Source organism: Perognathus longimembris, chromosome 22, assembly GCF_023159225.1.
Source record: "Perognathus longimembris pacificus isolate PPM17 chromosome 22, ASM2315922v1, whole genome shotgun sequence".
Lineage (NCBI taxonomy): Eukaryota > Metazoa > Chordata > Mammalia > Rodentia > Heteromyidae > Perognathus > Perognathus longimembris.
Genome location: NC_063182.1, coordinates 7,385,559 through 7,413,519, shown reverse-complemented (window position 1 = coordinate 7,413,519; position 27,961 = coordinate 7,385,559). Strand labels below are relative to the sequence as shown.

The 27,961-nt window shown below is 43.3% G+C and overlaps 4 protein-coding genes across 5 annotated transcripts in view; all 4 read left to right on the top strand.

The window, feature by feature from the left end:
- LOC125340045 (protocadherin alpha-C2) overlaps window positions 1-27,961 on the top strand; it is a 136,407-nt gene that overhangs the window by 29,747 nt on the left and 78,699 nt on the right. The gene's annotated exons all lie outside the window — the stretch shown is intronic.
- On the top strand, window positions 19-3,255 carry LOC125340047 (protocadherin alpha-11-like). The gene has a single exon (XM_048331450.1). The coding sequence runs from the start codon at window positions 850-852 to the stop codon at window positions 3,253-3,255; it is 2,406 nt and encodes an 801-aa protein (XP_048187407.1). The 5' UTR covers window positions 19-849.
- On the top strand, window positions 6,795-9,167 carry LOC125340162 (protocadherin alpha-12-like). The gene has a single exon (XM_048331612.1). It carries the CDS (start codon window positions 6,795-6,797, stop codon window positions 9,165-9,167), a length of 2,373 nt encoding a protein of 790 aa, XP_048187569.1.
- LOC125340161 (protocadherin alpha-13-like) lies at window positions 12,808-15,580 on the top strand. The gene has a single exon (XM_048331611.1). The coding sequence runs from the start codon at window positions 13,175-13,177 to the stop codon at window positions 15,578-15,580; it is 2,406 nt and encodes an 801-aa protein (XP_048187568.1). The 5' UTR covers window positions 12,808-13,174.

The following is a 27,961-nucleotide window of genomic DNA, read 5'->3' as shown; positions in this document are numbered from 1 at the left end:
ATGATCAATATAGGATGTGCTAATAACCCTGCTTTGGTCATGACACAATAGGTACATATGTTGAAACATTGAATTGTACCCCATAAATTCGTATTAGGATTGTATGTCATCTTAAAGAAATCAAGAGTTTTAAGAAGGATAATTGACATGGATAAGAACATGGCATGCAGAACATAAAGTCTGGGCGTGTTGCTCAGTCGGGGAACACTTTCCTAGCATACAGAAGGCTCTAGGTCTGGCAATCTCCCCCCACCTTCCAGGCGTCAGCACTGCCATATGCATTTTGTATTCCTTTAAGTGTCCTAGTAGCCTAAGTAGCAAGGAAGACTGGAATGAAGGGAATTCAAATTTTATATTTTATACGAGGGACAAGGCCTTCAGGAAACGGTTATCCTAGTTTTAACATGATACAAAAACCTATAAATATTTAGAGAAATAAAAAAAATTACTTGAGTGAAACAGAACCAATGCTTTAAATATGATGTTAGCGAAGAAATAAAGTGCCATTTCCACATATATTTGGTTTGAATATAACTTAAAATCTGAATATTCAGCAAATAAGAATTTTGTGGAGTTGTTTACGGAAAAGGCTTTCGGAAGTCGTGGGGGAAAGGAAGGCACTCACAGTTGCAGGCACCAGGTGGCGCTCGTGACTCGAGGGAGAGAGTTGTGTCCTCGCCTGGGCGGCACAGTCCGGCATCCATAGGAAAACGACTCCATCGGGCTGAACGCTGTGCACGAATCCTTTGAACCTTCTCAAAAAACCCCAGCGCGACTTTAAACCTGGACTGAGGTCTCTGGTGCTGTAAGTGCAAAGACTTTTTATTTTAGAAGCCAATTTCCTATGCCATGTTAGGCTTTCAGACAAGGGGATTGGGATCCCCGCGTCTGCTGCTCCCCTGGCTGCTCCTCCCCGCGCTCTGGGCGGCCGGGCGCGGGCAGCTGCGCTACGCGGTCCCCGAGGAGGCCCAGCACGGCACGTTCGTGGGCCGCCTCGCGCAGGACCTGGGGCTGGAGCTGGCGGAGCTGGTGCCGCGCCTGTTCCGGGTGGCGTCCAAGGAGCGCGGGGAGCTGCTGGAGGTGAACGTGCAGAATGGCATTTTGTTTGTGAACGCGCGGGTGGACCGGGAGGAGCTGTGCGGGCGGAGCGCGGAGTGCAGCCTCCACCTGGAGGTGATCGTGGACAGGCCGCTGCGGGTGTTCCACGTGGAGGTGGAGGTGGAGGACATCAACGACAACGCGCCCGAGTTCCCCCTCAAAGAGCAGAAGCTGCTGATTTCGGAATCTAAGCAGCCCGAGTCCCGCTTTCCACTCGAGGGCGCGTCGGATGCGGACACGGGGGAGAACGCTGCGCTGGTCTACACACTCAGTCCAAACGAGCATTTTTCTCTAGAATCGCCAACAACTAGTAAGCAGACGAAAAGACTGTCCCTTGTATTAAAAAAGCCTCTGGATAGAGAGAAAGCCCCGGAATTCAACTTGCTCCTGACGGCTACCGACGGAGGGAAACCTGCACTCACAGGCACAGCGCAGCTGGTGGTTCGAGTCCTGGATGTCAACGACAATGACCCGGAATTTGATCAATTAGAATATAGGGTGAAGTTGACGGAAAACACCCCCGAGGGAACTCTTGTGATAAAGCTGAACGCCACGGATCGAGATGAAGGAATCAACCGCGAGGTCACCTACGCCTTGTTATCGGTCAAGCCCAGCGGAAGACGCTTATTTACACTGGATGAAAAGAGTGGAGAAATAAGGGTGAATGGAACGTTGGATTACGAAGAAAATAACTTTCACGAAATTGAAGTGCAGGCCACGGATAAGGGGACGCCCCCCATGGCCGGCCACTGTACAGTGTGGATCGAAATCTTGGACACCAATGACAATTCCCCCCACATCGAAGTGAATTCTCTCTCATTCTCCGTCCCCGAGGACGCTGAGCCCGGCACCGTGATCGCCCTGGTGAGCGTGTCCGACCGCGACGCCGGCGCCAACGGGCAGGTGAGCTGCTCGCTGCCGCCACACCTGCCCTTCAAGCTGGCGTCCACCTTCAGGAACTACTACTCCCTGGTGCTGGACAGCGCCCTGGACCGCGAGGCCACCGCGGGCTACCAGGTGGTGGTGACGGCGCGGGACGGGGGCTCGCCCCCGCGGTGGGCCACGGCCAGCGTGTGGGTGGAGGTGGCCGACGTGAACGACAACGCGCCCGTGTTCGCGCAGGCCGAGTACACGGTGTCGGTGCGCGAGAACAACGCGCCCGGCGCGCACATCTGCACGGTGAGCGCGCGGGACGCGGACGCGCAGGAGAACGCGCGCGTGTCCTACGCGCTGGTGGAGCGGCGCGTGGGCGAGCGCGCGCTGTCGAGCCTCGTGTCGGTGCACGCGCAGAGCGGCCGCGTGCACGCGCTGCAGCCGCTGGACCACGAGGAGCTGGCGCTGCTGCAGTTCCAGGTGAGCGCGCGCGACGCCGGCGCGCCTGCGCGGGGCAGCAACGCCAGCCTGCAGCTGTTCGTGCTGGACGAGAACGACAACGCGCCGGCGCTGCTGGGGCCGGCCGGGGGCGGGGCGCGGAGCCACGCGCTGGCGCGCTCGGCGGGCGCGGGCCACGTGCTGACCAAGGTGCGCGCGCTGGACGCGGACTCGGGCTACAACGCGTGGCTGGCGTACGAGCTGCAGCCGGCGGCGGCCGGGGCGCGCAGCCCGTTCCGCGTGGGGCTGTACACGGGCGAGATCAGCACCACGCGCGCCCTGGACGAGGCGGACGCGCCGAGGCAGCGCCTGGTGGTGCTGGTGCGGGACCACGGCGAGCCCGCGCTCACGGCCACGGCCACGCTGCTGGTGTCGCTGGTGGACGGCGCTCCGTCGCCGAAGCTGTCTGCGCGCGCGTCGGCGGGCCGCGTGGGCGCGGAGGCGTCGCCGCTGGACGTGAACGCGTCGCTGATGGTGGCCATCTGCGCGGTGTCCGGCCTGCTGGTGCTGACGCTGCTGCTGTGGGGGGCGCTGCGGTGCTGCGGGGCGGCGCGGAGCGAGGGCGCGTGCGCGCCGGGGAAGCCGGTGCTGGTGTGCTCCAGCGCGGTGGGGAGCTGGTCCTCGTGCCGGCAGAGGAGGCCCGGGCTGTGCTCCGCCGACGGCCCGCCCAAGGCCGACCTCATGGCCTTCAGCCCGGGTCTGACTCCCAATTTGGATAGGGAAGATGAAAGGGAGAGACAAGATTCAGGATCTAACCACGCTGGACAGGTGAGTTTTCCAATATAAATTCTTCCTTTGCAAATGTGTATGTTCAATTATTTGTTGTTCGCTTTTGTGGAAAAATTCAAATGGATATTCAACTTACTTTCAATTGAACAATTTCGGCCTTTTAATCATACAGTCTGATCATCAAGCATAAAATTTCTTCTTCATTGAATTATCAGTGAGAAATTTGTATTAATGGCAAGGATTATTTGTCTCTTTGATACTTGAGAAGTAATCACTTTACTTTATCCCCTATTCACACCATTTTATCTCTAATCATAGTTGTTTGGTTGAGCACTGGGAGTTATTTAAATTTGGTCAGGATTGTTAGTAATGTTTCAGTGTGATTGTTTTCATTTCATGAGATCAGTTGACATTTAGTAAAAGGTTCGTATCGATTTTTGAACCCTCTTCATTTGCTCTGAAATGATTCACATTTTTTCTGGTGGTTTTGTATTCATAATAGTTGCACTGTTGTAGTAAAACTGATTTCAGCATGTTTGGAGATAAAGAGGCAAATCTTTCATTCTAATCTACTGTTGGCATTAAAGTAATTAATTGCTCAGTCTGAATTTTTCTCATGAAATGGCAAAATATTTGTCAAATATTGCATGCTCACACAAGACTGCTTGACTTATTCTTCCAATATAACCAAGGCAATTAAAATTCTTCAGTCAAATATTTCACCGTTGCTTAAGGAATGCATGTATTAGCCATCTATCTATAAGCAATAACATCTGCTTTCTCTGTTCATTAGTTTTTTGTTGTTGTTCATTGTGAAGCTTGGACTCGGGGCCTGAGAGATGTCTCTGAGGGCTTTTGCTCATGGCTAGTGCTCTATCACTTTAGACCTAAGTGCCACTTCCATTTTTTGAGTGGTTCGTTGTAGAGAAGAGTCTTACAGGGACTTTTCTACCTAGGCTGGCTTTGAACAAAAATCCTCAGATCTCAGCCTCCTGAGTATCTAGGAGTACAGGTGTCAGCCCGTGGTGCCTGGCCTCTCATTTGCTTTCTTTCCTACTTTTCCATATTTATGTAGAAAGGAAAAAGTTATCTCCATTAAGGTGGATGCATGCTGACAATTATCATTGCATACCTTTCACATTTTAATGGCTTTAAATATCTGAACGCCTATCTTTAATGTTTGTTAGTTTCTCTTTCCATATGGTATAATCGTATCAAGGGTCTGGGAAAGCTCTTTTACCTCTAGACTGTTTTTCGTTTCTATGATGCTTAGATGCTGTTGTGTGATAGAACCACAAACTCCTTCAAGAGCATGGCCATTTTCCCTTACACATTAAGCCATTTGACACGAAGGAATCCTTGCTAAAGCTCATTTTTGATTTTGGGGTCAAGAACATCATACTGAAGCATCAAATCAATGAACCCATTTTTTGGAAATAATTATTTATTGTCAAAGTGATGTACAGAGGGGTTAGTTTCATAGTAAGGCAGTGGGGTACATTTTTTGTACAACTTGTTACCTCCTCCCTCATTACCACCCCCCTTCTCTTTTCCCTCGCCCCCATGAGTTGTTCAGTTGGTTTACACCAAATGGTTTTATAAGTATTGCTTTCGGACTCATTTGTCTTTTTATCCTTTATCTCTCGATTTTGATATTCGCTTTCCCTTCCCTAGTTCTCATACCAGTATATACAGTATCCAGGGCACTCAGATGGGGTCAATGAACCCATTTCTTAAGTGTTTAAAATTAGACAACATGATACATAATATAAAACATCTCCTTAGAAAAAGTGGTTACATTATTATATCAATGATGAAACTATGTAAGGATAATAAATGTGAATATTATGTAGGCCATCCATTATTGCCTATCTTTAAAGGTAGAGAATAACTAGATCATGTAAGTTGAAATTTAAAAGACATTGAGTTATTTTGATTAATTTTTATCAATCCTTATACATGACAAAAATGGTTAATGAACTAATTTTTAAAAAACAGATTTGGGGTTTTTATGTTTAGTCTTCATGATAAGATTACATTCTTTAGTGTGAAATTTTAGTTCCATTTTATTTTCTAGTTCAATCAAGTGAAAGCTAAACTTAGAATTTTCTATTTGTTTATCTCTAACAGTGCATGAGTGGTACAAAATTCAAAGTTCTTTTGCAATTATGGTATGCTGACATTTTTGAAGGTGGAAAATATGGGGTGAATAAACTTCATGGTGACATTAGATTATATATATATATAGAGAGAGAGAGAGAGAGAGAGAGTCTGGTAACACCCCAATTGAAGTGTTTCTTATCATTTCAGATCCAGTTTTAGAACTGACTTATGCTTGTGGAACCATTCTCAGTTGTATTTTATTTTTTATATCAAGGTGTCTCAGTTCACATGATTAAATGTAAAAGATTGGCAAAAAATTGATTCAAAGATTTTGGTGTGTACATTCATGAACTTATAAAATCTATAGTTACTTGTTAACTATGAGCTGTAGCCTTGTTGACAATCTAGTCTTGAACTAATGAAATTATAAATTATTTTTATTTCTACTTGCATAATAGTTCCCGTTCTGATTTTATGAAGAGAAGTACATTTTGAGTAACTACTAACTGACCTGTAGAGGAAGATTTAGAGAGGAACTAAATGCCACATCAGGCTCTACAATACTTAAATAGGTCTTTTTTTATATTAGCCCTCCATTGTCACTCTACAATGTTGTGATGTTTAGTGTTTTTGGTTGAACATTTTACATGAAAAAGATTTCATCTTGCTAGAACAAACTCCCTAGAACTGCCACTCAGGCTTTGCTTTAAAATGTTGCTATGGTGGGGAGAACTGTGGCCATGAAAAGCCATCACATGTAAGCACAAAAGAACCAAAAATAATGACACTTCACATATTTATGTTGAATTCTAATATTTACTAGTTTATGACTAAAAAATTTAGGTAATGAAATTCTGGTTAGTTTTTAAACATTTTTGTTTCTTTTTTTAAGATGAGAGAATTCTTCCCAATATGTTTTATAGACTGCTTCAAAGAGTGAAAATAATCGAAACACTGAATTGTAAGTCATAACCAGGCAGGGGAGAGGTATACTTTTCTTTATATTATTCTCCATGACAGTTAAAGAATAGCTTCTATTAGACCATATTTCAAAGATTAATGATAAGCTTTGGAGCACAGGTTTTAAAAACTACATAACTATAGACGTATTTTTGTTTTCTTACTAGTATCACATGTGTATATAATATATATTTGTGCACAAATATGTGCATATATGTTATTGAAACGGATCCATAAAAATATCCAAGAATCGAGTGACCAAAAAACGATGAATCTCTAAAGAACCTAAGGATCTGTCTTGTATTTACATAATCTGTCGCATGATGTCGCTCTAATCTCAAAATAATGAAAAAGGAAAATTTGTCACCGCACCCACATTCCAACCATTCACAGGACTGACTCCACACTGACAGGAACTCAAGATTAAGCTTACGGAATAAATACTTACAGAAATCGGAGGCTCTTCCTAAAAGATCTCCTGCTCGGGCTCCTTCAAAACGGGCACTTGCACTTGGAGGATATCACTGTCTGCCATGGTGTTCATCTGGGGAGGAGCCCCGAGATCCCCGCGTCTGCTGCTCCCCTGGCTGCTCCTCCCCGCGCTCTGGGCGGCCGGGCGCGGGCAGCTGCGCTACGCGGTCCCCGAGGAGGCCCAGCACGGCACGTTCGTGGGCCGCCTCGCGCAGGACCTGGGGCTGGAGCTGGCGGAGCTGGTGCCGCGCCTGTTCCGGGTGGCGTCCAAGGAGCGCGGGGAGCTGCTGGAGGTGAACGTGCAGAACGGCATTTTGTTTGTGAACGCGCGGGTGGACCGGGAGGAGCTGTGCGGGCGGAGCGCGGAGTGCAGCCTCCACCTGGAGGTGATCGTGGACAGGCCGCTGCGGGTGTTCCACGTAGAGGTGGAGGTGGAGGACATCAACGACAACCCGCCCATCTTCGCAGAAACAGAACAAAAGGTACTCATTTCGGAGTCTGCGCCTCTGGACAGTCAGTTTCCTCTAGAGGGAGCTTCGGATGCGGATGTGGGCATTAACTCTCGTCTGAACTATGTGTTGAGTCTCAATGAGTATTTTACACTGAAACTAGTAAAAAAGGACAAAAGTGTATTGCCTGTATTACTTCTTCGTAAGTTATTGGACAGAGAAGAAACCCAAGAACTGAGTTTATTGCTGATGGTTATTGATGGAGGTAAACCAGAGTTAACTGGATCTGCTCAGATTCAGGTAAGCATCTTGGATGTAAATGACAACGCACCTGAGTTTGGGAAGCCTAGTTATAAAGTTGTGCTGTTTGAAAATGTCCCAAACGACACCAGAGTGATTCAGGTAAACGCATCCGATCCGGATGAAGGCTTGAATGGAGAAATTTCCTACGGAATCAGAAAGATTCTGCCAAGGAGTGAAAACTGTCAATTCTCAATAAATGCGGACACCAGTGAGATTAGAGTTTATGGGAAGCTGGATTTCGAAGAGAATAATGCTTATGAAATTCAAGTTACTGCCATGGATAAAGGAATTCCTTCCATGGTCGGGCACAGCATGGTTCTGGTGGAAGTTCTGGACCTGAATGACAACGTACCGGAGATAACCATGACTTCCATGTCCCTGCCTGTGCCAGAGGATGCGCCCGTGGGCACCGTGATCGCCCTGGTGAGCGTGTCCGACCGCGACGCCGGGGCCAACGGGCAGGTGAGCTGCTCGCTGCCGCCACACCTGCCCTTCAAGCTGGCGTCCACCTTCAGGAACTACTACTCCCTGGTGCTGGACAGCGCCCTGGACCGCGAGGCCACCGCGGGCTACCAGGTGGTGGTGACGGCGCGGGACGGGGGCTCGCCCCCGCGGTGGGCCACGGCCAGCGTGTGGGTGGAGGTGGCCGACGTGAACGACAACGCGCCCGTGTTCGCGCAGGCCGAGTACACGGTGTCGGTGCGCGAGAACAACGCGCCCGGCGCGCACATCTGCACGGTGAGCGCGCGGGACGCGGACGCGCAGGAGAACGCGCGCGTGTCCTACGCGCTGGTGGAGCGGCGCGTGGGCGAGCGCGCGCTGTCGAGCCTCGTGTCGGTGCACGCGCAGAGCGGCCGCGTGCACGCGCTGCAGCCGCTGGACCACGAGGAGCTGGCGCTGCTGCAGTTCCAGGTGAGCGCGCGCGACGCCGGCGCGCCTGCGCGGGGCAGCAACGCCAGCCTGCAGCTGTTCGTGCTGGACGAGAACGACAACGCGCCGGCGCTGCTGGGGCCGGCCGGGGGCGGGGCGCGGAGCCACGCGCTGGCGCGCTCGGCGGGCGCGGGCCACGTGCTGACCAAGGTGCGCGCGCTGGACGCGGACTCGGGCTACAACGCGTGGCTGGCGTACGAGCTGCAGCCGGCGGCGGCCGGGGCGCGCAGCCCGTTCCGCGTGGGGCTGTACACGGGCGAGATCAGCACCACGCGCGCCCTGGACGAGGCGGACGCGCCGAGGCAGCGCCTGGTGGTGCTGGTGCGGGACCACGGCGAGCCCGCGCTCACGGCCACGGCCACGCTGCTGGTGTCGCTGGTGGACGGCGCTCCGTCGCCCAAGCTGTCTGCGCGCGCGTCGGCGGGCCGCGTGGGCGCGGAGGCGTCGCCGCTGGACGTGAACGCGTCGCTGATGGTGGCCATCTGCGCGGTGTCCGGCCTGCTGGTGCTGACGCTGCTGCTGTGGGGGGCGCTGCGGTGCTGCGGGGCGGCGCGGAGCGAGGGCGCGTGCGCGCCGGGGAAGCCGGTGCTGGTGTGCTCCAGCGCGGTGGGGAGCTGGTCCTCGTGCCGGCAGAGGAGGCCCGGGCTGTGCTCCGCCGAGGGCCCGCCCAAGGCCGACCTCATGGCCTTCAGCCCCAGCCTTCCTCAGCCTCGAGAGGATGAACTAAATCATCACAGCGAAGTGAGTAATTGACATCATTGAAATATTTTTGTTTCTCAATTCCTTGGTTTATCATTGAAATGGTATTCAATTTGCTTTCATAATATTATGTGGTTTGTTTTTGTCTTAGTCTTGGCACGTTTCGTTTCAGAGCCGGGTGCTGGTTCCTGAGCTTCTTTTGGTCTTATCATTATCTTTGAATAAACACCTAGTTATTTCAAGTCAGACTTGCCACTATATTATTTTTATATAAATAAAATGTAACAAAATCATTGATTTAACTTGCTGAAACCATCATTGAAAGCAGTAATTTGTTTGGCTCTTTTTCTGTCTTGGTGGCACACGAATAACGGCACATCTTATGATTAATGCTATGGTTTTGCAGTGCTGGGAATTAAACGCTCGGCCCTTGAATGCTCGGCAAGCACTTTATCCTGAATTTACGTTCTCAGCTCTCATAATATTTTCTGTTTCGCTGACATGTGGCTCATTATGTATTCCAGGCTGTCGTTAACCTTTCAATCTTCTACTTCAGCCTCTTTAATAGTAGGACAACACCTTACATGGTTGATGGTATTCTTTGATTTAAAATGTCAGAATAGGTATGGAGTTCTTTTGCTGTCCTTGCCATCTACTGATACTTTCAATTGAATTATTTCCATCAATTATCAAATAAGATCTGTAGTGCGAGTTCTACAACTACCACCCCTAGTTTACAGAAAAGAGTGGAAACCCCATAGGTATGGAGAAGTGGTTTATACCTAGTTTTACAGTATCCCAAAGTCATTATGTTGTAACAATGCTCTGTTCCCATTATAAGTGAACCTTCAAAAGTACATTTTATATTTTCCCACTTTCTCCTACAAATGTATTAAAAAGCTTCTCTGTGCTCAACATATAAAACCTTCTACCTTTTAGCCTGGTTTGGAAAGCATTAAACATACCACCATTTTCTTATCTTCTAACATATGTTTAATTGATCATTTTTGAACAAATATATTGAAATATATTGTCTAGGAAATATTCCCTATCTTAGAAGGGAGTCAGCTCCAGTGACTCGGCAATATTTTATGCTAATGTGTCTTGAAGGATAGATAACATTTCAAAATAGAAAAGAGTTATAGAGGGGCGATAAATGAGCTGAGTTCTCTTTGTTTAATGTATACTCAAAAACTAGAGATTCTGAAGTCTCAAAAGCTAGTAGAGCATATTCTATAAGAGTTTAGATATCAAAAAATGAAGACATGGAGACTTAAGTTATGGCAGTAGAAACGAATCAAAGAACCACATACAAGAGGCATTAGTAAAGTAGAAGCAGAGAAATGATGACTAATTCAACACATATAAGAAAGAAAAAGTTGATGATACTTGCTTTATTAGTTTGGTCAACTAAGAGGATGAGATTTTCCTTAAAGATATTTGCTAACAGAACTGGAGAAACTGTGTGTGTGTGTGTGTGTGTGTGTGTGTGTGCATGCAGTCAGTGGTTGGAAAGCAACGTTTAGGAACGTACTAAATTTGAACCTCTAGGATAAGTTTATTGTGATTGAAAATATGAGTCGTGAACTCAGATGATAGATATTGATTTGATAGTAATTATGAATAATAAAATTATGAAACTATGCAATCATTAAGAGAGTTAGTTTGAACAAATAATGTGCACAAGAAAATAATTTAGGTTGAGCAATTATATTAGTTTCTAGGGCCGATATATGAAAAGACCAATGTGTGGTATAAGAGAAAAACTTTTATTCTCGCAAAACTTGGGGATCAGAAGCCCAAATTCAGGGCATTGTTTAGTTTGTGTTTCATGTGGAGAATTGAGATGAAAACCCTTTTATTTGACCTACTATCGTAGGCTTAAAATCACAGGGAGAATAGTCTAGCCAACATAAAAATAAATGTGCAGTGCATCAAGTACATGTTAATCATTGGTGAAGAAAAGGAGCTAAACAGTTTTCTCCAGAAGTATTATGTTTAATTACATAATTAGAAGTGTGACACTAAAGGAAAAATAGTCATGAGGGACTGACGGCAAAGATGAAAATGTTAAAGAGAAAAGAATGGAAAAATAGGGTTGGCTTTATAAGTATGGACAAATTTTCTTTGAACAAGTAAGGAAAAATGGAGAATATGAAGGAAAATATTGATGTGAAAAAAGAGCCCTAAGTTACTGTTTGATGACTTGTATCTCAAAGGGAAGATCATGTGAAAGTTGTAGTAGAGATGAAGTTGAGAAAGGAGATTATAAATTTCTTTGAGGGTTCAATTAAGATGAGAATAAACATCTAGACTCATCATGGTAAAGCAGGCACTTTATACTGAGAAGATCAGTAGGAAGAATATAGAAAATGTGTAGTTAGGGCTGGGGATATAGCCTAGTGGCAAGAGTGCCTGCCTCATATACACGAGGCCCTAGGTTCGATTCCCCAGCACCACATATACAGAAAACGGCCAGAAGCGGCGCTGTGGCTCAAGTGGCAGAGTGCTAGCCTTGAGCGGGAAGAAGCCAGGGACAGTGCTTAGGCCCTGAGTCCAAGGCCCAGGACTGGCCCCCCCAAAAAAAAAAGAAAGAAAGAAAATGTGTAGTTAGGTTAACTGTATGTTTTCACCTAAGGAGAATGTTAGCAGCTGAATCTATATAGGTGAATGAATTAAGGGTGTCTCAAGTGTATAGAGTAAATGATGGGGTCTGTGGTGTATGTGGAGAAGTGAAGCAATGCAAGTAAAGTCTGATGCACAAAAAGTACTTGGATAAATCAAGTGATGATTCCCATTGTAAGAGTAAAATATGCTAGAAATGGCAGAACAGGAAAAGATTAGGGCAATACCAAATACTCCACATAACTTTTCAGGTGAGCAGGGACACAGAAATGAGTCCAAATGATCATTGAAACTAACATCATACACAGAACAGGCATGATAATTATTGGGGCTGCAGTCTCTTTCTCATTATGGTATTTGGCCAGGTATGACTTGGTATCCATAGCAAAAGCAAAATTCCTTTCTCTTTCTTTTTAAAGGTGTATTAATAGCTTTGTGTAGTTAATGTTACAGACCTGGAACACAAGAATCAGTTTAGATGACAGTAAGGTTTAGTGAGGATGAAATAAGATTGGGGTGGTAAAAGAAGTTTAACTTGTAAGTGGTTTAAACCTATTAAAATGCATAGGTTGTTCTTGATGTCTTTTCTACAAAGAGAACTGAAAAAGTTAGAGCAATGTTGTACAGATTACTGTGTATTTATACATAAACCACAGACACACAGTTGAGTATACACTTCCTACCAGCAAAGATGTATTCCACACTTCACACTCAGAAGAATGTATAAACATGATGTATTCATTAAACTTTCCTTCTGGTACTGAGGTTTGAAATCAGGAACTCGTGCTTGCTTGGTGGTCCGCCTACCGTTCGAACCACACCCCAACCCCCCAAATCAGGTATATTACTTAACAACATCTGCCATTATTGGTTTCATTATGTGATTGCTAAGTTCCCATTTGGAGTCAACGGCTGTTGTGTGTAAAAAGTCTTGAAAACCATCACAAGAAAAGGAAATCACCACAAAGCCTGCATGACTGAAAGAACTAGAGAATGATTGATCCAAAACACATGTGTAATAGTCTTCCTTTAAAAATTCAGCATAGAAATTAGCACATATAAAAACATTTGTGGAAGAAGTGGAAGACATCAAAAATTGTCCAAGGCAGAGTGCAATAGGATGATTATATCTGGAAAGGCAAACATTGAATCTTCAATCATATATTTCCAATGAAAAATCAGAAGGTAAAAAATAAAGCTCTACATTGGTGGAAAATAGGAAGATAGCGATCCTTACATTTACACTCTCGTGCGCATGGTGTCGCTCTTCACTGGAACTCTTCTGCAGAGAAAGCTACCGTTTCTTCCTCCAGAAAATTTGCCAGCTCTCGGGAAATCAGTTGCAAATTCTCTTCCAGTAGGACGTCATAAAAACTGGTCCTTGCGAGGCATTTTCAGGCAAAATATTTTATATACTGTAGCCTTTTGAGCGTACCATGCTGTTTTCCTGGCAAAGAAGCCAAAGATCCCGGCGTCTGCTGCTCTCCTGGCTGCTCCTCCCCGCGCTCTGGGCGGCCGGGCGCGGGCAGCTGCGCTACGCGGTCCCCGAGGAGGCCCAGCACGGCACGTTCGTGGGCCGCCTCGCGCAGGACCTGGGGCTGGAGCTGGCGGAGCTGGTGCCGCGCCTGTTCCGGGTGGCGTCCAAGGAGCGCGGGGAGCTGCTGGAGGTGAACGTGCAGAATGGCATTTTGTTTGTGAACGCGCGGGTGGACCGGGAGGAGCTGTGCGGGCGGAGCGCGGAGTGCAGCCTCCACCTGGAGGTGATCGTGGACAGGCCGCTGCGGGTGTTCCACGTGGAGGTGGAGGTCGAGGACATTAATGACAACCCGCCAGTATTTCCTGAAAGGAACAAAAGCATAATCATTGCAGAATCCAGCCCTCCAGAAACGAGATTTCCACTAGATGGCGCATCTGATGCAGATATTGGAGTAAATGCGGCCTTGACTTACCGACTAGATCCCAACGACTATTTTGCTTTGGACCCACCGAACAATCGTGAGCAAATGTCTTCGTTGTCACTAGTGTTAAAGAGAACATTAGACAGAGAGGAAATTCAGGAACATAGTTTGTTATTGACAGCCACTGATGGAGGTAAACCCGAGCTCACCGGCACAGTTCAGCTGCTGGTCACCATTGCCGATGTGAATGACAATGCCCCAGAATTTGATCAACGCATTTATAAAGTGAGAGTGTTGGAGAACGCATTTAATGGGACCTTGATAATCAAACTCAATGCCACGGATCCTGATCAGGGCACAAATGGAGACATAGTCTACTCCTTTAGAAGACCTGTATCTTCGGCCGTGCTACGTGCATTTGACATTAATCACTACAGTGGAGAAATTAGGACAAAAGGCAAACTGGATTTTGAAGAAAAAAGGTCTTACGAAATTCCCATGGAAGCAAGGGATAAAGGAAACATTCCAATGACAGGTCACTGCACTCTTTTGGTGGAAGTACTAGACATAAACGACAATGCACCGGAGGTAACGATCACTTCTCTCTCACTCCCTGTGAGAGAGGATGCGCCCGTGGGCACCGTGATCGCCCTGGTGAGCGTGTCCGACCGCGACGCCGGCGCCAACGGGCAGGTGAGCTGCTCGCTGCCGCCACACCTGCCCTTCAAGCTGGCGTCCACCTTCAGGAACTACTACTCCCTGGTGCTGGACAGCGCCCTGGACCGCGAGGCCACCGCGGGCTACCAGGTGGTGGTGACGGCGCGGGACGGGGGCTCGCCCCCGCGGTGGGCCACGGCCAGCGTGTGGGTGGAGGTGGCCGACGTGAACGACAACGCGCCCGTGTTCGCGCAGGCCGAGTACACGGTGTCGGTGCGCGAGAACAACGCGCCCGGCGCGCACATCTGCACGGTGAGCGCGCGGGACGCGGACGCGCAGGAGAACGCGCGCGTGTCCTACGCGCTGGTGGAGCGGCGCGTGGGCGAGCGCGCGCTGTCGAGCCTCGTGTCGGTGCACGCGCAGAGCGGCCGCGTGCACGCGCTGCAGCCGCTGGACCACGAGGAGCTGGCGCTGCTGCAGTTCCAGGTGAGCGCGCGCGACGCCGGCGCGCCTGCGCGGGGCAGCAACGCCAGCCTGCAGCTGTTCGTGCTGGACGAGAACGACAACGCGCCGGCGCTGCTGGGGCCGGCCGGGGGCGGGGCGCGGAGCCACGCGCTGGCGCGCTCGGCGGGCGCGGGCCACGTGCTGACCAAGGTGCGCGCGCTGGACGCGGACTCGGGCTACAACGCGTGGCTGGCGTACGAGCTGCAGCCGGCGGCGGCCGGGGCGCGCAGCCCGTTCCGCGTGGGGCTGTACACGGGCGAGATCAGCACCACGCGCGCCCTGGACGAGGCGGACGCGCCGAGGCAGCGCCTGGTGGTGCTGGTGCGGGACCACGGCGAGCCCGCGCTCACGGCCACGGCCACGCTGCTGGTGTCGCTGGTGGACGGCGCTCCGTCGCCGAAGCTGTCTGCGCGCGCGTCGGCGGGCCGCGTGGGCGCGGAGGCGTCGCCGCTGGACGTGAACGCGTCGCTGATGGTGGCCATCTGCGCGGTGTCCGGCCTGCTGGTGCTGACGCTGCTGCTGTGGGGGGCGCTGCGGTGCTGCGGGGCGGCGCGGAGCGAGGGCGCGTGCGCGCCGGGGAAGCCGGTGCTGGTGTGCTCCAGCGCGGTGGGGAGCTGGTCCTCGTGCCGGCAGAGGAGGCCCGGGCTGTGCTCCGCCGAGGGCCCGCCCAAGGCCGACCTCATGGCCTTCAGCCCGGGTCTGACTCCTCTGGGTTCAGCCGAGGAAACATGTCAGCGGGAAGGGGACGTTGAGCACCTGAAAGAGGTAAGTTTGAGTATTTAACAATTGTTTTTACGAATATGGTTTTACTAATATTTTTTAAGCTTATTTATTTATTGTCAAAGTGATTTACAGAGGGGTTACAGTTTCATACATACGGCAGAGTCAATTTTTCAAACTTGTTACCTCTTCCAGTTTTCTCCCATTGCCCCCTCCCCAATTCCCCCTTTCCCCAGTGGTTTACAGCATATAGTTTTGTAAGTTTGCTGTTGCACTGGTTGCCTTTTACCCCTTGTCTCTCCACTTGGACATTCCCCCTTAGCTTCCGGACTTCTGATAAATGTATATACAATACCAAAACCAGTTACAGTGACACTGGGTTTAAAACTATGGGGAAGGAAGACAAAAGAAAATGGAATTATTTCACATGGTACGTTGAATATAACAACAACAATGATAAACCATGTTTTTCCATCATTTGGAGTTCATTTCTCTCTCTCTCTCTCTCTCTCTCTCTCTCTCTCTCTCTCTCTTTTTCTTTTGCCAGTCCTGGGCTTAGACTCAGGGTCTGAGCACTGTCCCTGGCTTCTTTTTTCTCAAGGCTAGCACTCTGGCCACTTGAGTCACAGCACCACTTCTGGCCGTTTTCTATATATGTGGTGCTCAGGAATCGAACCCAGGGCTTCATGTATATGAGGCAAGCACTCTTGCCACTAGGCCATATTCCCAGCCCTGGAGTTCATTTCTCTTAGCATCATCTTCTGTGTTCATATGCACATAGCTATTGAACTATTGTGATTTTCTGCCAGGACTATCCTAAACATGTACTAATTTTATTACCCATGAGGGAAAACCATGCAGTCTAGGTTTCTTTTAGGTCTGGCTCACTTCACTTAGTATGATTTTTTCCAAGTCTTTCCATTTCTTTACTAATGGGGCAATGTCATTCTTTCTGATAGAGAGGCATTGAATTCCATTGTGTATATGTATCACATTTTCCTGATCCATTCATCTATCGAGGGGCATCTGGGTTGGTTCCATATTTTAGCTATGGCAAATTGTGCTGTGTTGAATATAGTGGTGCTGGTGGCTTTAGTGTGGTCTTGCTTGTAATCTGTTTGTTAGATGCCCAAATGTGGGGCTGTTGGCTCATAGGGGAGTTCTGTGTTTAGCCTCTTGAGGAACCTCCATACAGCTTTCCAGAGTGGTTGAACAAGTTTATAGTCTTACCAACAGTGTAGTCACCTGTAACAAGCTAAAGCTAGATTCTTATATATCACCCTGCACCAGAATCAATTGCAAATGGATCAGAGACCTTGAGGTAAAATCAGATACCCTGAAAACATTGCAGGAAGGAATAGAAGAAATACTTGGGCTCCTTAGCACATGTCAAAACTTTCATAATAAAAGCCCAGAAACACAACAAATCAAAGAATGATTTGGACAAATGGGATTGCATGAAACTGCAGAGCTTCTATATGACAAAAGACATAGCTTTCAAGATAAATAGAAAACCCTCAGATTGGGAGAAATTCTTCACTGGCCATACAACAGACAAAGATCTCATTTCTAAACTATATGTAGAACTCAAACAATTGAATTCCCCCAAAACAAATTCTCAAAGAACCAATTGCCCCCTTAATAAATGAGCTAAAGACCTAAACAGATACGTCTCTGAAGAAGTGAGAATGGCCAAGAGACACATAAAGAAGTGCTCAACATACCTGGCCATAAAATAAATGCAAATCAAAACAACATTGAGATTCCATGTCACCCCATCAGAATGTCCATTATCAAGAAAACTAATAACAACAGATGCTGGAGGGGATGTGGCCAAAAGGGAACCCTACTACTCTGTGGGACTGTAACCTAATATTTTTATTAAGTATGTTTTTACTAATAGGTTGTAAAACTTACTCATTTAAGCAATTTGCAACCCTGATTTTAAGATTATTTATTCAGTATTTAATCCCCTTCATCCTTGATTAATCCCTCTCATTATTTGGATTTAATGTTCTTTCTATAGTGCAACCTCATTGTCTCAAACCAGAAATACTTTGTTTTTGTTGCATTCTCATTTAATATGTTTATATGTATTTACAAAATCCTATGGTATGAGATCTTAGACAGTTTACAAAGATGGTTCTAATGAAGCTAGCCAGAAATACAAAGATCTGGTCCTAAAAACTTAATTTACATATACATGCATACATATATTAAATACTTTATAAATAATTGTTTTTGCAGAATACATTTTGTTCATTTATCCTTGTTTTCTTCAAGATACATAATTGTTTTTTCTCATAAGAAATTCCCTGTGGGGCTGGGAATATGGCCTAGTGGCAAGAGTGCTTGCCTCCTACACATGAAGCTCTGGGTTTGATTCCCCAGCACCACATATATGGAAAATGGCCAGAAGGGGCGCTGTGGCTCAGGTGGCAGAGTGCTAGCCTTGAGCGGGAAGAAGCCAGGGACAGTGCTCAGGCCCTGAGTCCAAGGCCCAGGACTGGCAAAAAAAAAAAAAAAAAAAAAAAAAAAAAAAATTCCCTGTGAATTTCTTTTCCCATTTTATCTGTGCTCAAATATCACACAATTATGTATACACACCTAAAGATTTTTTTGCTATTGTTTCTTTTAAAAATGAACACATCTTAGGCATTTTATGTCTCCAGAATCTCCTGGCACTCCTAATAACAGCGTAATATTTCATAATGCTGAGAGCTCATGATATATTTATTATTCCCTTATATATGAGTAAACACTTTGAATTTATTTTGCTTTGTTTTCCCTGTAAAATATGTTGTACTATCATCTTATGTATTCCCTAAAATAGCAGTGGTTCATTTCTATGGGATTTATTTTGCCATGTGGAATTGGTGCACAAAAGAGAACATTAATGTCAGTAATGTTGACTTAAGTTTCTAATCCCAGCTATATGGGAGGCACGGATGGGAGGATGGTGGTCTTAAACTCTTCTGGGACAAAGGCATGAGATGCTTCCTGAAAGATTAGCTAGACCAAGAAGTGCTAGAGGCATGGCCAGGAACCTCCAAAAAAAAGGAAAGGATATTAAGTTATATTTTGATTTTCAAGTATATTGTTGCATTTCAAGAATTTAAATTCCTATCAGCTAGTAATGAACACCATTTCTCTTTTATACCTGGAAGGAATAAAGAACTAACTTTTTTTCTAATGTGATATCCATAGAATGTCTCGCTGATACTTTAATTTTAAATTCATATAGAACATCAGTGGATTTGAGCACCTTTTCATCTGTGTTTTGTTCACTTAGATTTGATATTCTTCAATTCACTGATTAAAGTTTTTTATCCATCTTGATATTGAAAAACAATTTTTGGGGGTTTCAATGTGGTAAAATTATCAATAAAATATAATAAAGTATTGGCAGTTCGTCTGTGAATTACACCATTATTTCCATATATAATTTTATTGCCTTGTTTACAGTATATTTTGCCGTACGAAAGTGCTTACATTTATATATTAAAACATTTCTTTTTTTCTCTTATGCATCTTAAAATCTATAGGTTTAGTTAGAAAGGTCTTTCCAAGTGCTACAATGAAATTCCTTGTGTTGGGGTTGGTGGACCCTCTGTCTGGCATGAGAGACACCGAGGTTTTATCCCCTAGGCTCCCAAAACATGCAATAGTTCTCAACTATACATGTATATTAAACACTGTGTTAGTGTTCTGTATGTTCCAGGCATGTTCTTACATTAGGAATTTTGCCATGAAGTTCATTCTTTTTGGTAAATTTGGATTTCCAATTGGTGCCATTTTCTTTTTATCTGAAGAATTTCTTTAATATTCCTGTAGTGAATATGTACTCTCAATGAATCCCCTTAGATTTTTGTGAAAATCCTCTTAGATATACATTTCATTCCTGTGAAAAATATTTTTGCTCTGTGTAGTTGACAATTTTTTTTTGTACTCACCCTGCAGCTTGAACTCAGGGCCGTACACTTCCTGAGCTTTTGTGCTCTAGACTAATCCTCTACCACTCAATCCAGAGCTCCACTTCCAGATTTTTAATGATTAATTGGACATAAAATTCTCATGGACTTTTCTGCTCAGGCTGGCTTTGAACTTCAGTCCTCAGATCTCAGCCTCTTGAATAGCCAAGATTACAGGCATGAGCCAATGGGCTTGACTTGATAGTTACTTTTAAGGCATCATTCCATTGTCTTCACAGTTATATAGTTTCTGGTGAGAAGATAGCCTTAATTATTCCTTTTGTCCTTCTGTATATAATCTTCTCCTTCTACCCACTTTCCATGGTTGCTAATAAAAAATGTCACTGATTTTTGTCACTTACTTTTGCAAATTGATTATGTGCTTTTGTCTGTTTAAAAAATCTTTATTGTCTGGTATTTTTTAATGTTAGCTGTTAGGGTTGCTGATTCTTGAATGAATGGATTAACCATTTTCATTCAGTTTGGGAAAACTTTTAGTCATATTTTTGCAACATTTTTCTTTTTTTCTAAGCCTTTCTTGAATTACATACATGTTGGACGGTTAGATATTATTCTTCAGATCATTGAAGCTTTGCTCGTTTTTGTGTTTTTCTTTCTGTGCCTCATTGGATATCTTTTGTTTGTGTATTTTCAAAGGTTTCAAATTCACTGATCTTTCCTTTTTTAAGTGATGAAAATCTGTTAATCCTAGCCAGTACTTTTCTCTTTATTTCCTATTTGTGTAAGATTCCTTTTGGGTCTCAAATTTTTATTTTATTTATCTCCACTTAATTTTCATATTTTGCCTATGTTCTTGAATATATAAGCCTAATTATAATAAATGCATGAACAATATTTTTTTTACTAATTTGAACTTTTTTTGTCATTATGTGCTTTTTTTCTTGTTTTCCCTTCTTTTTTGGCCAGTCCTGGGCCTTGAACTCAGGGCCTGAGCACTGTCTCTGGCTTCTTTTTTGCTCAAGGCTAGCACTCTACCACTTGAGCCACAGCACCAGTTCTGGCCATTTTCCATGTATGTGGTGCTGAGGAATCGAACCCAGGGCTTCATATATACGAGGCAACCACTCTTACCACTAGGCCCTATTCCCAGCCCCTTTTTTTCTTATATACGTTTTATTTCTTTCATCTCTAGATCTTTGGTCAGATTCCAGATATTTTGAATTTTAAAATGTCAGGTGCTCAGTGTGTGTGTGTGTGTGTGTGTGTGTGTGTGTGTGTGTGTGTGTGTGTGTGTTTAAAGTTGTGGTTGTCAACCACGAATAATATTTCCCCCAGGAAACAATTTGACAGTGTTTAAAAATTGCCTCAGAGAGGGTAATGTGGACAATCTTAGGGTTCTTCTCATTTGTGTGTGCTTTCTCACTGCTTATCTAGTCTTGAAAATAGTTCCTTTATATGTCTTGTGTAGTTTTCTCTTCTCTCTCTGTCTCTCTGTCTCTCTCTGTCTCTCTCTCTCTCTTTCTCAGCTTGAACTCTGGGTCTGGGCGCTGTCCCTGAGCTCTTCAGCTCAAAACTAGTGTTCTACCAATTGAACCACAGTACCACTTCTGATTTTCTGGTGCTTATTGGAGATAAGAGTCTCATAGACTTTCCTGCCAGGGTTGGCTTTGAACTGTGATCCCCAGATCTCAGCCTCCTGAGTAGCTAGGATTGTAGGCTTGGGCCGCCAGTGCCTGGCTTTGTGTAGTTCTCTTTTTGTTTATCATGGATAGAAAAAAAACAACACACTGAAGTCCACACTTTATTCTATGACAAACAGTATCTTATCTATCTGTACTGTTTCTTTAAATTCCAATACAATAGCAGTAGATTTGGGCACAAAATTGTGCTTAAATGTGGATATCTGTTTGTTAATTCTGTTTTTTTTTTTAACTTTTATTAATTACATTAAGCATACTTAGTAGAAGCATTCAGATAGCCGGTCACAAGTGGCTCATGTCTGTAGTCCTAGCTAGGCAGGAGGCTGAGATCTGAGGATCATAGTTTGAAGCCAGTCTGGCAGAAAATTCTGTGAAACTCTTATCTCCAATTTACCACCAAAAAAGTGGAAGTGGAGGTGTGGCTTAAGTGGTAGAACAGTAGCCTTGGGCAGAAAAGCTCAGGGAAAACACCCAGGCCCTGAGTTTACAACCCAGGATCCCAGGATTGGCACACGCACACACACACACACACACACACACACACACACACACACACACACAGCATGGAGATGAATACTAACATTCCCTTTTAAACTCAATATAATGTCTTTCTCTTAATGTTGAATTCAAATCAATCAAGTTTGTATTATGGGTGGTATGCTTCATTACAATTTTAGATTCCTTTCAGTTGGGCAAAGGAAATAAAATATGATCATAAATGATTACACTACTGTTTTATGTATGATAAAAATTTAAGAAGTATGTGAATAACAAGAATCTTGAGGTTTGAGGTGGGGTTCAGTTGGTAGGGGAGTAGACAATGAGTGAAAGCATCAGGTACCAAGTTCAAGGTCTGATCTCAACCCCCCCCCCAAATCTGGAGTACCAGAAGCCTTATACTAAGTCTTGTCATGCTCAAAACCTAAGGACTCATTAATATAATTCAACTGAAACAATCATAAGAAGCAAAGAGGGGAAAATAAGAATGAAAAACTTGAAATACAGCAAGAAAAGTACTTTTGACTTTTCCCTTCCTTAGGTTTTAAAAAATAATATGTATGTGACAATTCCAATGTGTGAATATTTTGGTTCATAGTACTCCATAATTCTGAAGCGTGTAAGTGATAATCAACTAAAATGGAATTAATTCCTGAATGTGAGCATGTCATTTTAGATTTTGAAGTTTATTATTCAGAAATAGAAGTTAAACTTCCTATAATTTAACAGAAAACACAGCATCCAAGTACTATAGTCTCTCAAAGTAATTGCCTTATTTTTGACATTTTATCAATATACTTTTTCACATATGGAAATTTAGAAGACCTTCTCAGGGCTCCTAATACACCAATATGTTTCTATTGTTACTAATGAATGTCACACCCCCCACTTCCTGAGTCACTTCAGTAGGGCTCAGCATTTAAAATAAAATTCATTTTCTTCTCTTCTCTTCCTCATGCAGTTGAATAAGATACTATGTCTCCCTTTCTTTTAAAATTTACAACTTTGGGTATTTTGAGCTGATTTTGTACTAATCCTTTAAAAAGAACTTTTGTTGTTATGTGTTCTTTTTACTTGGAGAGGAACTCATAGTAATCATGATTTCATAACAATTAAAAATTTCAATATCTATCCATTATCTATTTATCCACAAATAAATCTATCTTCTCGCATATATTTTATGTTCTTTGCTCACCAGTGGTTCCATTTTTCCCCAATTTTTTATTTAATTAAAATATTTTCTACTTTTCAAAATGTATGTGCCACTACTGGGGCTTGAACTCAAGGCTTTTCACTCTTGATTAGCTTCTTCATTCAAGGTTGGTGCTCTAACACTTACGCCACCCCTCCACCTCTAGCCTTTTGCTTGTTTATTGGAAAAGTCTCATGGACTTTTCTGCCGAGGTTGGTTTGGAAATATGATCCTCAGATCTCAGCCTCCTGAGGAGAATTACAGTTTTTTTTTTGTTTTTTTGTTTTTTTTTGGCTAGTCCTGGGCCTTGGACTCAGGGCCTGAGCACCATCCCTGGCTTCTTCCAGCTCAAGGCTAGCACTCTGCCACCTGAGCCACAGCGCCCCTTCTGGCCGTTTTCATATATGTGGTGCTGGGGAATCGAACCGAGAGCTTCATGTGTAGGAGGCAAGCACTCTTGCCACTAGGCCATATTCACAGCCCAGAATTATAGTTTTGAATCTGCAATTTACACTTTCCTGGCTGACATACTTTCTAGTACTATAATTTATGGTAAATATTTGGAGCACATACTTACTGAGTTCTTGTATATCTTTGGAAAACAACCTTTTCAGTCTGATGGATCTGTGCTGTAAACCCTTGCCATTCATCTTTACTCCTTTCTTCTTAAAAATAAAAAGACTTGTAGATATTTGCTTAATACTCTGGGTTATAATATAATATAATACTACTTCATCTATTTTGTTACTCAAGGAGACTGCTGTTGAAGAAAAATCGCTGAATGCTTAGGATATGTAGAGTCCAATCTTCTAACATTACTCAGACTGTAAGATTATTCAGTACTCTAAGATTACTCAACCTTACCTATAGCATATATATGATAGGTCTAAGCACCCATAACCCCAAACCCTATGGAATAGGCTATAATATACTGCCACAAAATACTGATTCTGGGTCTTTTGTGGGTCAGAATGAATTTTTTGATTGTTTTATCTATCTCAATGAAGAATGATATTGGTGTTTTGATGGGCATTACATTGAATTTGTAGATACTCTTATGCAGCACTCTCATTTCCACAGTATTAATTCTGCCGATCCAGGAATATAAGATGTTTTTCTAATGTCTTCTTCAATTCCATAGTTTTTACTGTAGATGTCCTTCACTTCCATGGTTAAGTTGATTTCTAGGTATTTCAAAGTTTTCAAGGCTACTGCAAATAGGATTGCTTTCTTTATTTCACTCTTCTCATTGCTGATATACAGAAAAGCTACTGATATTTTGAGGATTGATTTTTAAATACTGCTACTTTGCCAAAGTTATTTATCAGCTCTTGGAGCTTTGGGGTGGAATCTGCAGGGTCGTTTAGCTAGAGGTTCATGTCATCTACAAATTGGGGTAGTTTTATTTCTTACTTTTTTTTTATTATTTTCTTGTCTTCATTTTATATTTCTCTGGTGGCATTAGCCATAGTCTTGCCTTGCTGTTATTCTTACTCCGGTTTAGCTTTTACTTCTGGGAAAATTATTTTTCTTTCTTTACTCCTTCTTTCTTAAAATAAAAAGACTTATAGATATTTGCTTAATACTTTGGGCTATAATCTAATACTAGGTCATCTATTTTGTTCCTCAATTCTTTTCTTTTAAGCTGAGGACATTGAGAGCTCTTTCAGTTGACCATTTATACCTTTGACACACCCATTATTTTGGTTTGTTTTTGTTTTCGCTCTTAGCACTTTCTTAATGGCACTACAAGTGCTTCTGGCTCACCTCATACACTTCCTGTGCCAGTTCTAGAATAATCTTTTCTTACAAGGACCCCTGATTCCTTTTATTGAATTGGTTTAGAAATCATTGGTTTGGAAATTGGTTTAGAAATAATCCAATTATGAGGAAATAGCAAACAAGCCATTCTACAAGATAAACCACCAGTAGTCTTTGGAAATGCCAAGCATGTGATAGAATGAGGAACTATTCCAGCTTAAAGGAGTTTATTTATCATCACTAAATGTTCTCTGTGATTCTGGAATGGAATCTAGACCCTAGTACAGTTTTTTTTTTTCTTTTGCTATAGATGACACTGTTTGACAATTCGCAAAACAGGAATCAAGTCTGTCTTTACCTAGTTGTGTTGTATCTATGTTAATTTCCTGATTTAGCTAATCCTATTGTGGAATGTAAGAAAACATACACTACTTGTGAGGGCATATCATATTTGCAACTTTAAAACAGATCAGAAGAAAAAAAATCAAGTTTTATTAGGTGCTCCCATAGTTCATGAAAGACATTTCTGGGCCCTCTGCTGGCACAACTAAGGAAATAGATACATATTTCTTTTTGTAGCTATCTGCATCTATCTTAAGTGAAATGTAGCTTTCCACCTCAACAGAGAAAAATGACCCCACAACTCATCATTCATTTGTTTAATTGTTCACTACCAGCATATATGTATAATGATTTCAGAACTGTCAAATCATTTTATTAACTGGAGTGCAACACTATGTAAAGGGTTTTTTTTTTGTCTTTAGTTTTACGAGTTCCATCTGTTTCCAAAGTTGCCTGGGTTGACACTTTATTACTCCATCTCCTTCAGTGAGGTTATTTCTTATATTTGTATTCTTTTACCGCATGTTGTATTTCTTCCCAAGGTAGTAACATTAAGGTTTATTTTTCATGCTATAAAGTAGTATCAGATTGAAAAATTATAACAGTATCATACAGAACAGTTTCCCCTGTGTTTCACCTACTAACTCTCCCTATGTCATCCCACCTTGAACACATGGCAAAAACCAATTTTTCATTTCCTGTAATTTGGAATTTTACAGTGTGTAAAATTTGCAGACTACTTTCTTTACCTTAGCAATATGCACTTAAGATTTATCCATTGTTTTGTGTCTTGACAATTTATTTTTACTGATGAATATATTCCATTGTACAGATGATTGCTTATTCACAGAGCAGTGAATATTTTGATTATTTTTGTTGATTAAGAACAAATCTATAAGTATCCATGTATAGTCTATGTATCTTTTTCTCTGTTTCTACCATATTGCCTTAGCTAGGACTTCCAAAACAATGTTGAATAGAGGACAACCTTGTTTGTTACTACTTTTAGGGGAAAGATTCTAGTCTCTCAATATAATTATGATGTGGTTGGATAGTATTTTCTAACTATTGCATTGTTTGAGTTCTTACATATCTTGGATACTAAACTCTTGGAAAGTATAAGGTTCACACATATTTTCTCAAACTCTGCTCACAAAACTTGTAAACTGCCTTAGATAGTGAAGAACTTAAAACAGTTTCAGAGCTTCAAGAATAAAATTAAAAGATCAAAAAAGAACACAAAAAGCAAGCTGGCACAACTCATGAAACAAGAGAAATGCAAAATAGTCACAGAAGTAAAGCAACATTGAAGAAGTAAATAAAAATGTGAACAGGCTCTATTTAGCATGTAGTCAGGGACAGGAGTTCTGGGGCTATGGTTTAGTGGTAGAGTGCTTGTGTAGAATGCAACAGGACCTGGGTTCCAGACCTAGCAGTGCGTAAAGCAATCCAAACCAAATGAAACCAAGACAGAAGCTCACGTGAAAAGGTTGACAAAAATAAATGGGAAATAACATAAAATTTAACAAATTAAAGAAGTATAGCTGTGAAATGTAGAAAAAAGAGAATGGATATACATACTCCTCGTGATGGTCCTCAAGGAGCTCTGATCTTTAGAAAAAAACCCAACAATATAAAGGCACCATTCAAGAAAAAAACTTGGAGATACAAGTCAACTTCAGATGTAAACAACTAACAATGTAGGTCTAAAGTGTCTTTAGCAGGCTCAAGTTAAGGGCAGCAGATGGACAGTGGGAATGGCTTCTTCTGTCATATTGAAATTTTGGTCTTTAAAGGAATCACATATACAGTGTTTGAAATATAAGGGCTAGATCCTCACTTCTTCTTCTTCTTTTTTTTTTTTTTTTTGCCAGTCCTGGGCCATGAACTCAGGGCCTGAGCACTGTCCCTGGCTTCTTTTTTGCTCAAGGCTAGCACTCTGCCACTTGAGCCACAGCGCCACTTCTGGCCATTTTCTGTATATGTGGTGCTGAGGAATCGAACCCAGGGCCTCATGTATATGAGGCAAGCACTCTTGCCACTAGGCCATATTCCCAGCCCGATCTTCACTTCTTGTAGCTTGATAACTAGTCTGTAGTAAGAATAAGTTCTTATCACATTTTGAGTATGAAATAGGAAATTATTTTTATAGAATAGTATTTTTAATAAATTGGATATAATTATTAAAAATAACAAATAAATACAGCAGAGTTAACTGTAGTATAGAATCATAAAGCAAGGCCCCGGAAACTTTAGAAGGTATCATGGAGAAAACTAGCTCTTTAAAATATAAACTTAAGAAATGCTATAGTGATTTTACTGGCAAAGGTCCTAAGGAAAATAATAATAATAATAATAATACACAACAACAATAATAAATACAAGAGAATGCTGTGTGCCAAGAGAACTTTAGCTATTTATGTGTCTGGAACTTAGCTAGAAACTGTATAAACAAAATCAAATGATACAAAATCTGCTCTCAGTGATTTTCTACTCTATTAGGCTCAATTTGGGCACATTAAAGCTACTTTACAGAAGTAAAATTAGTTTAATGTGATGGCGAAATTCTGTTGATTTACCTAAAATATTCTTAGGGAATAATCTTAAGTACTAAGGAAACTTGTGGGAAGTATGCTTTCCTTTTGCTGACATAGTCTTTGGTGAGCATGAGATTTACTCTTCTTTGGCTTGGAGATCTCTAATAAGAGCTGATGCAATATAACCAGAAATTTTGGGAATTACAACTTAAGGCCAAGTGTAATGGGAGGGCCTTATATTGGTAGTCTGGACAGCAGAGGCCACACAGAAATCAAGATTATGTTTTCTAACTTAAAGTATATTTCCTTTAAATGAAACCTTGGAAATAACTGTAATAGGAGAAACTAGAGGAAAATGACAAAACAAAATATTAGCCATGAAAGGCTTACGAAAGCGAAGTTGTATTAATTCAAGGTTTTAATGTTTATTTGGTTATCTTATCCAAAAGGTTAAAAATCTGTAGTATTTATCTTTGGGATAT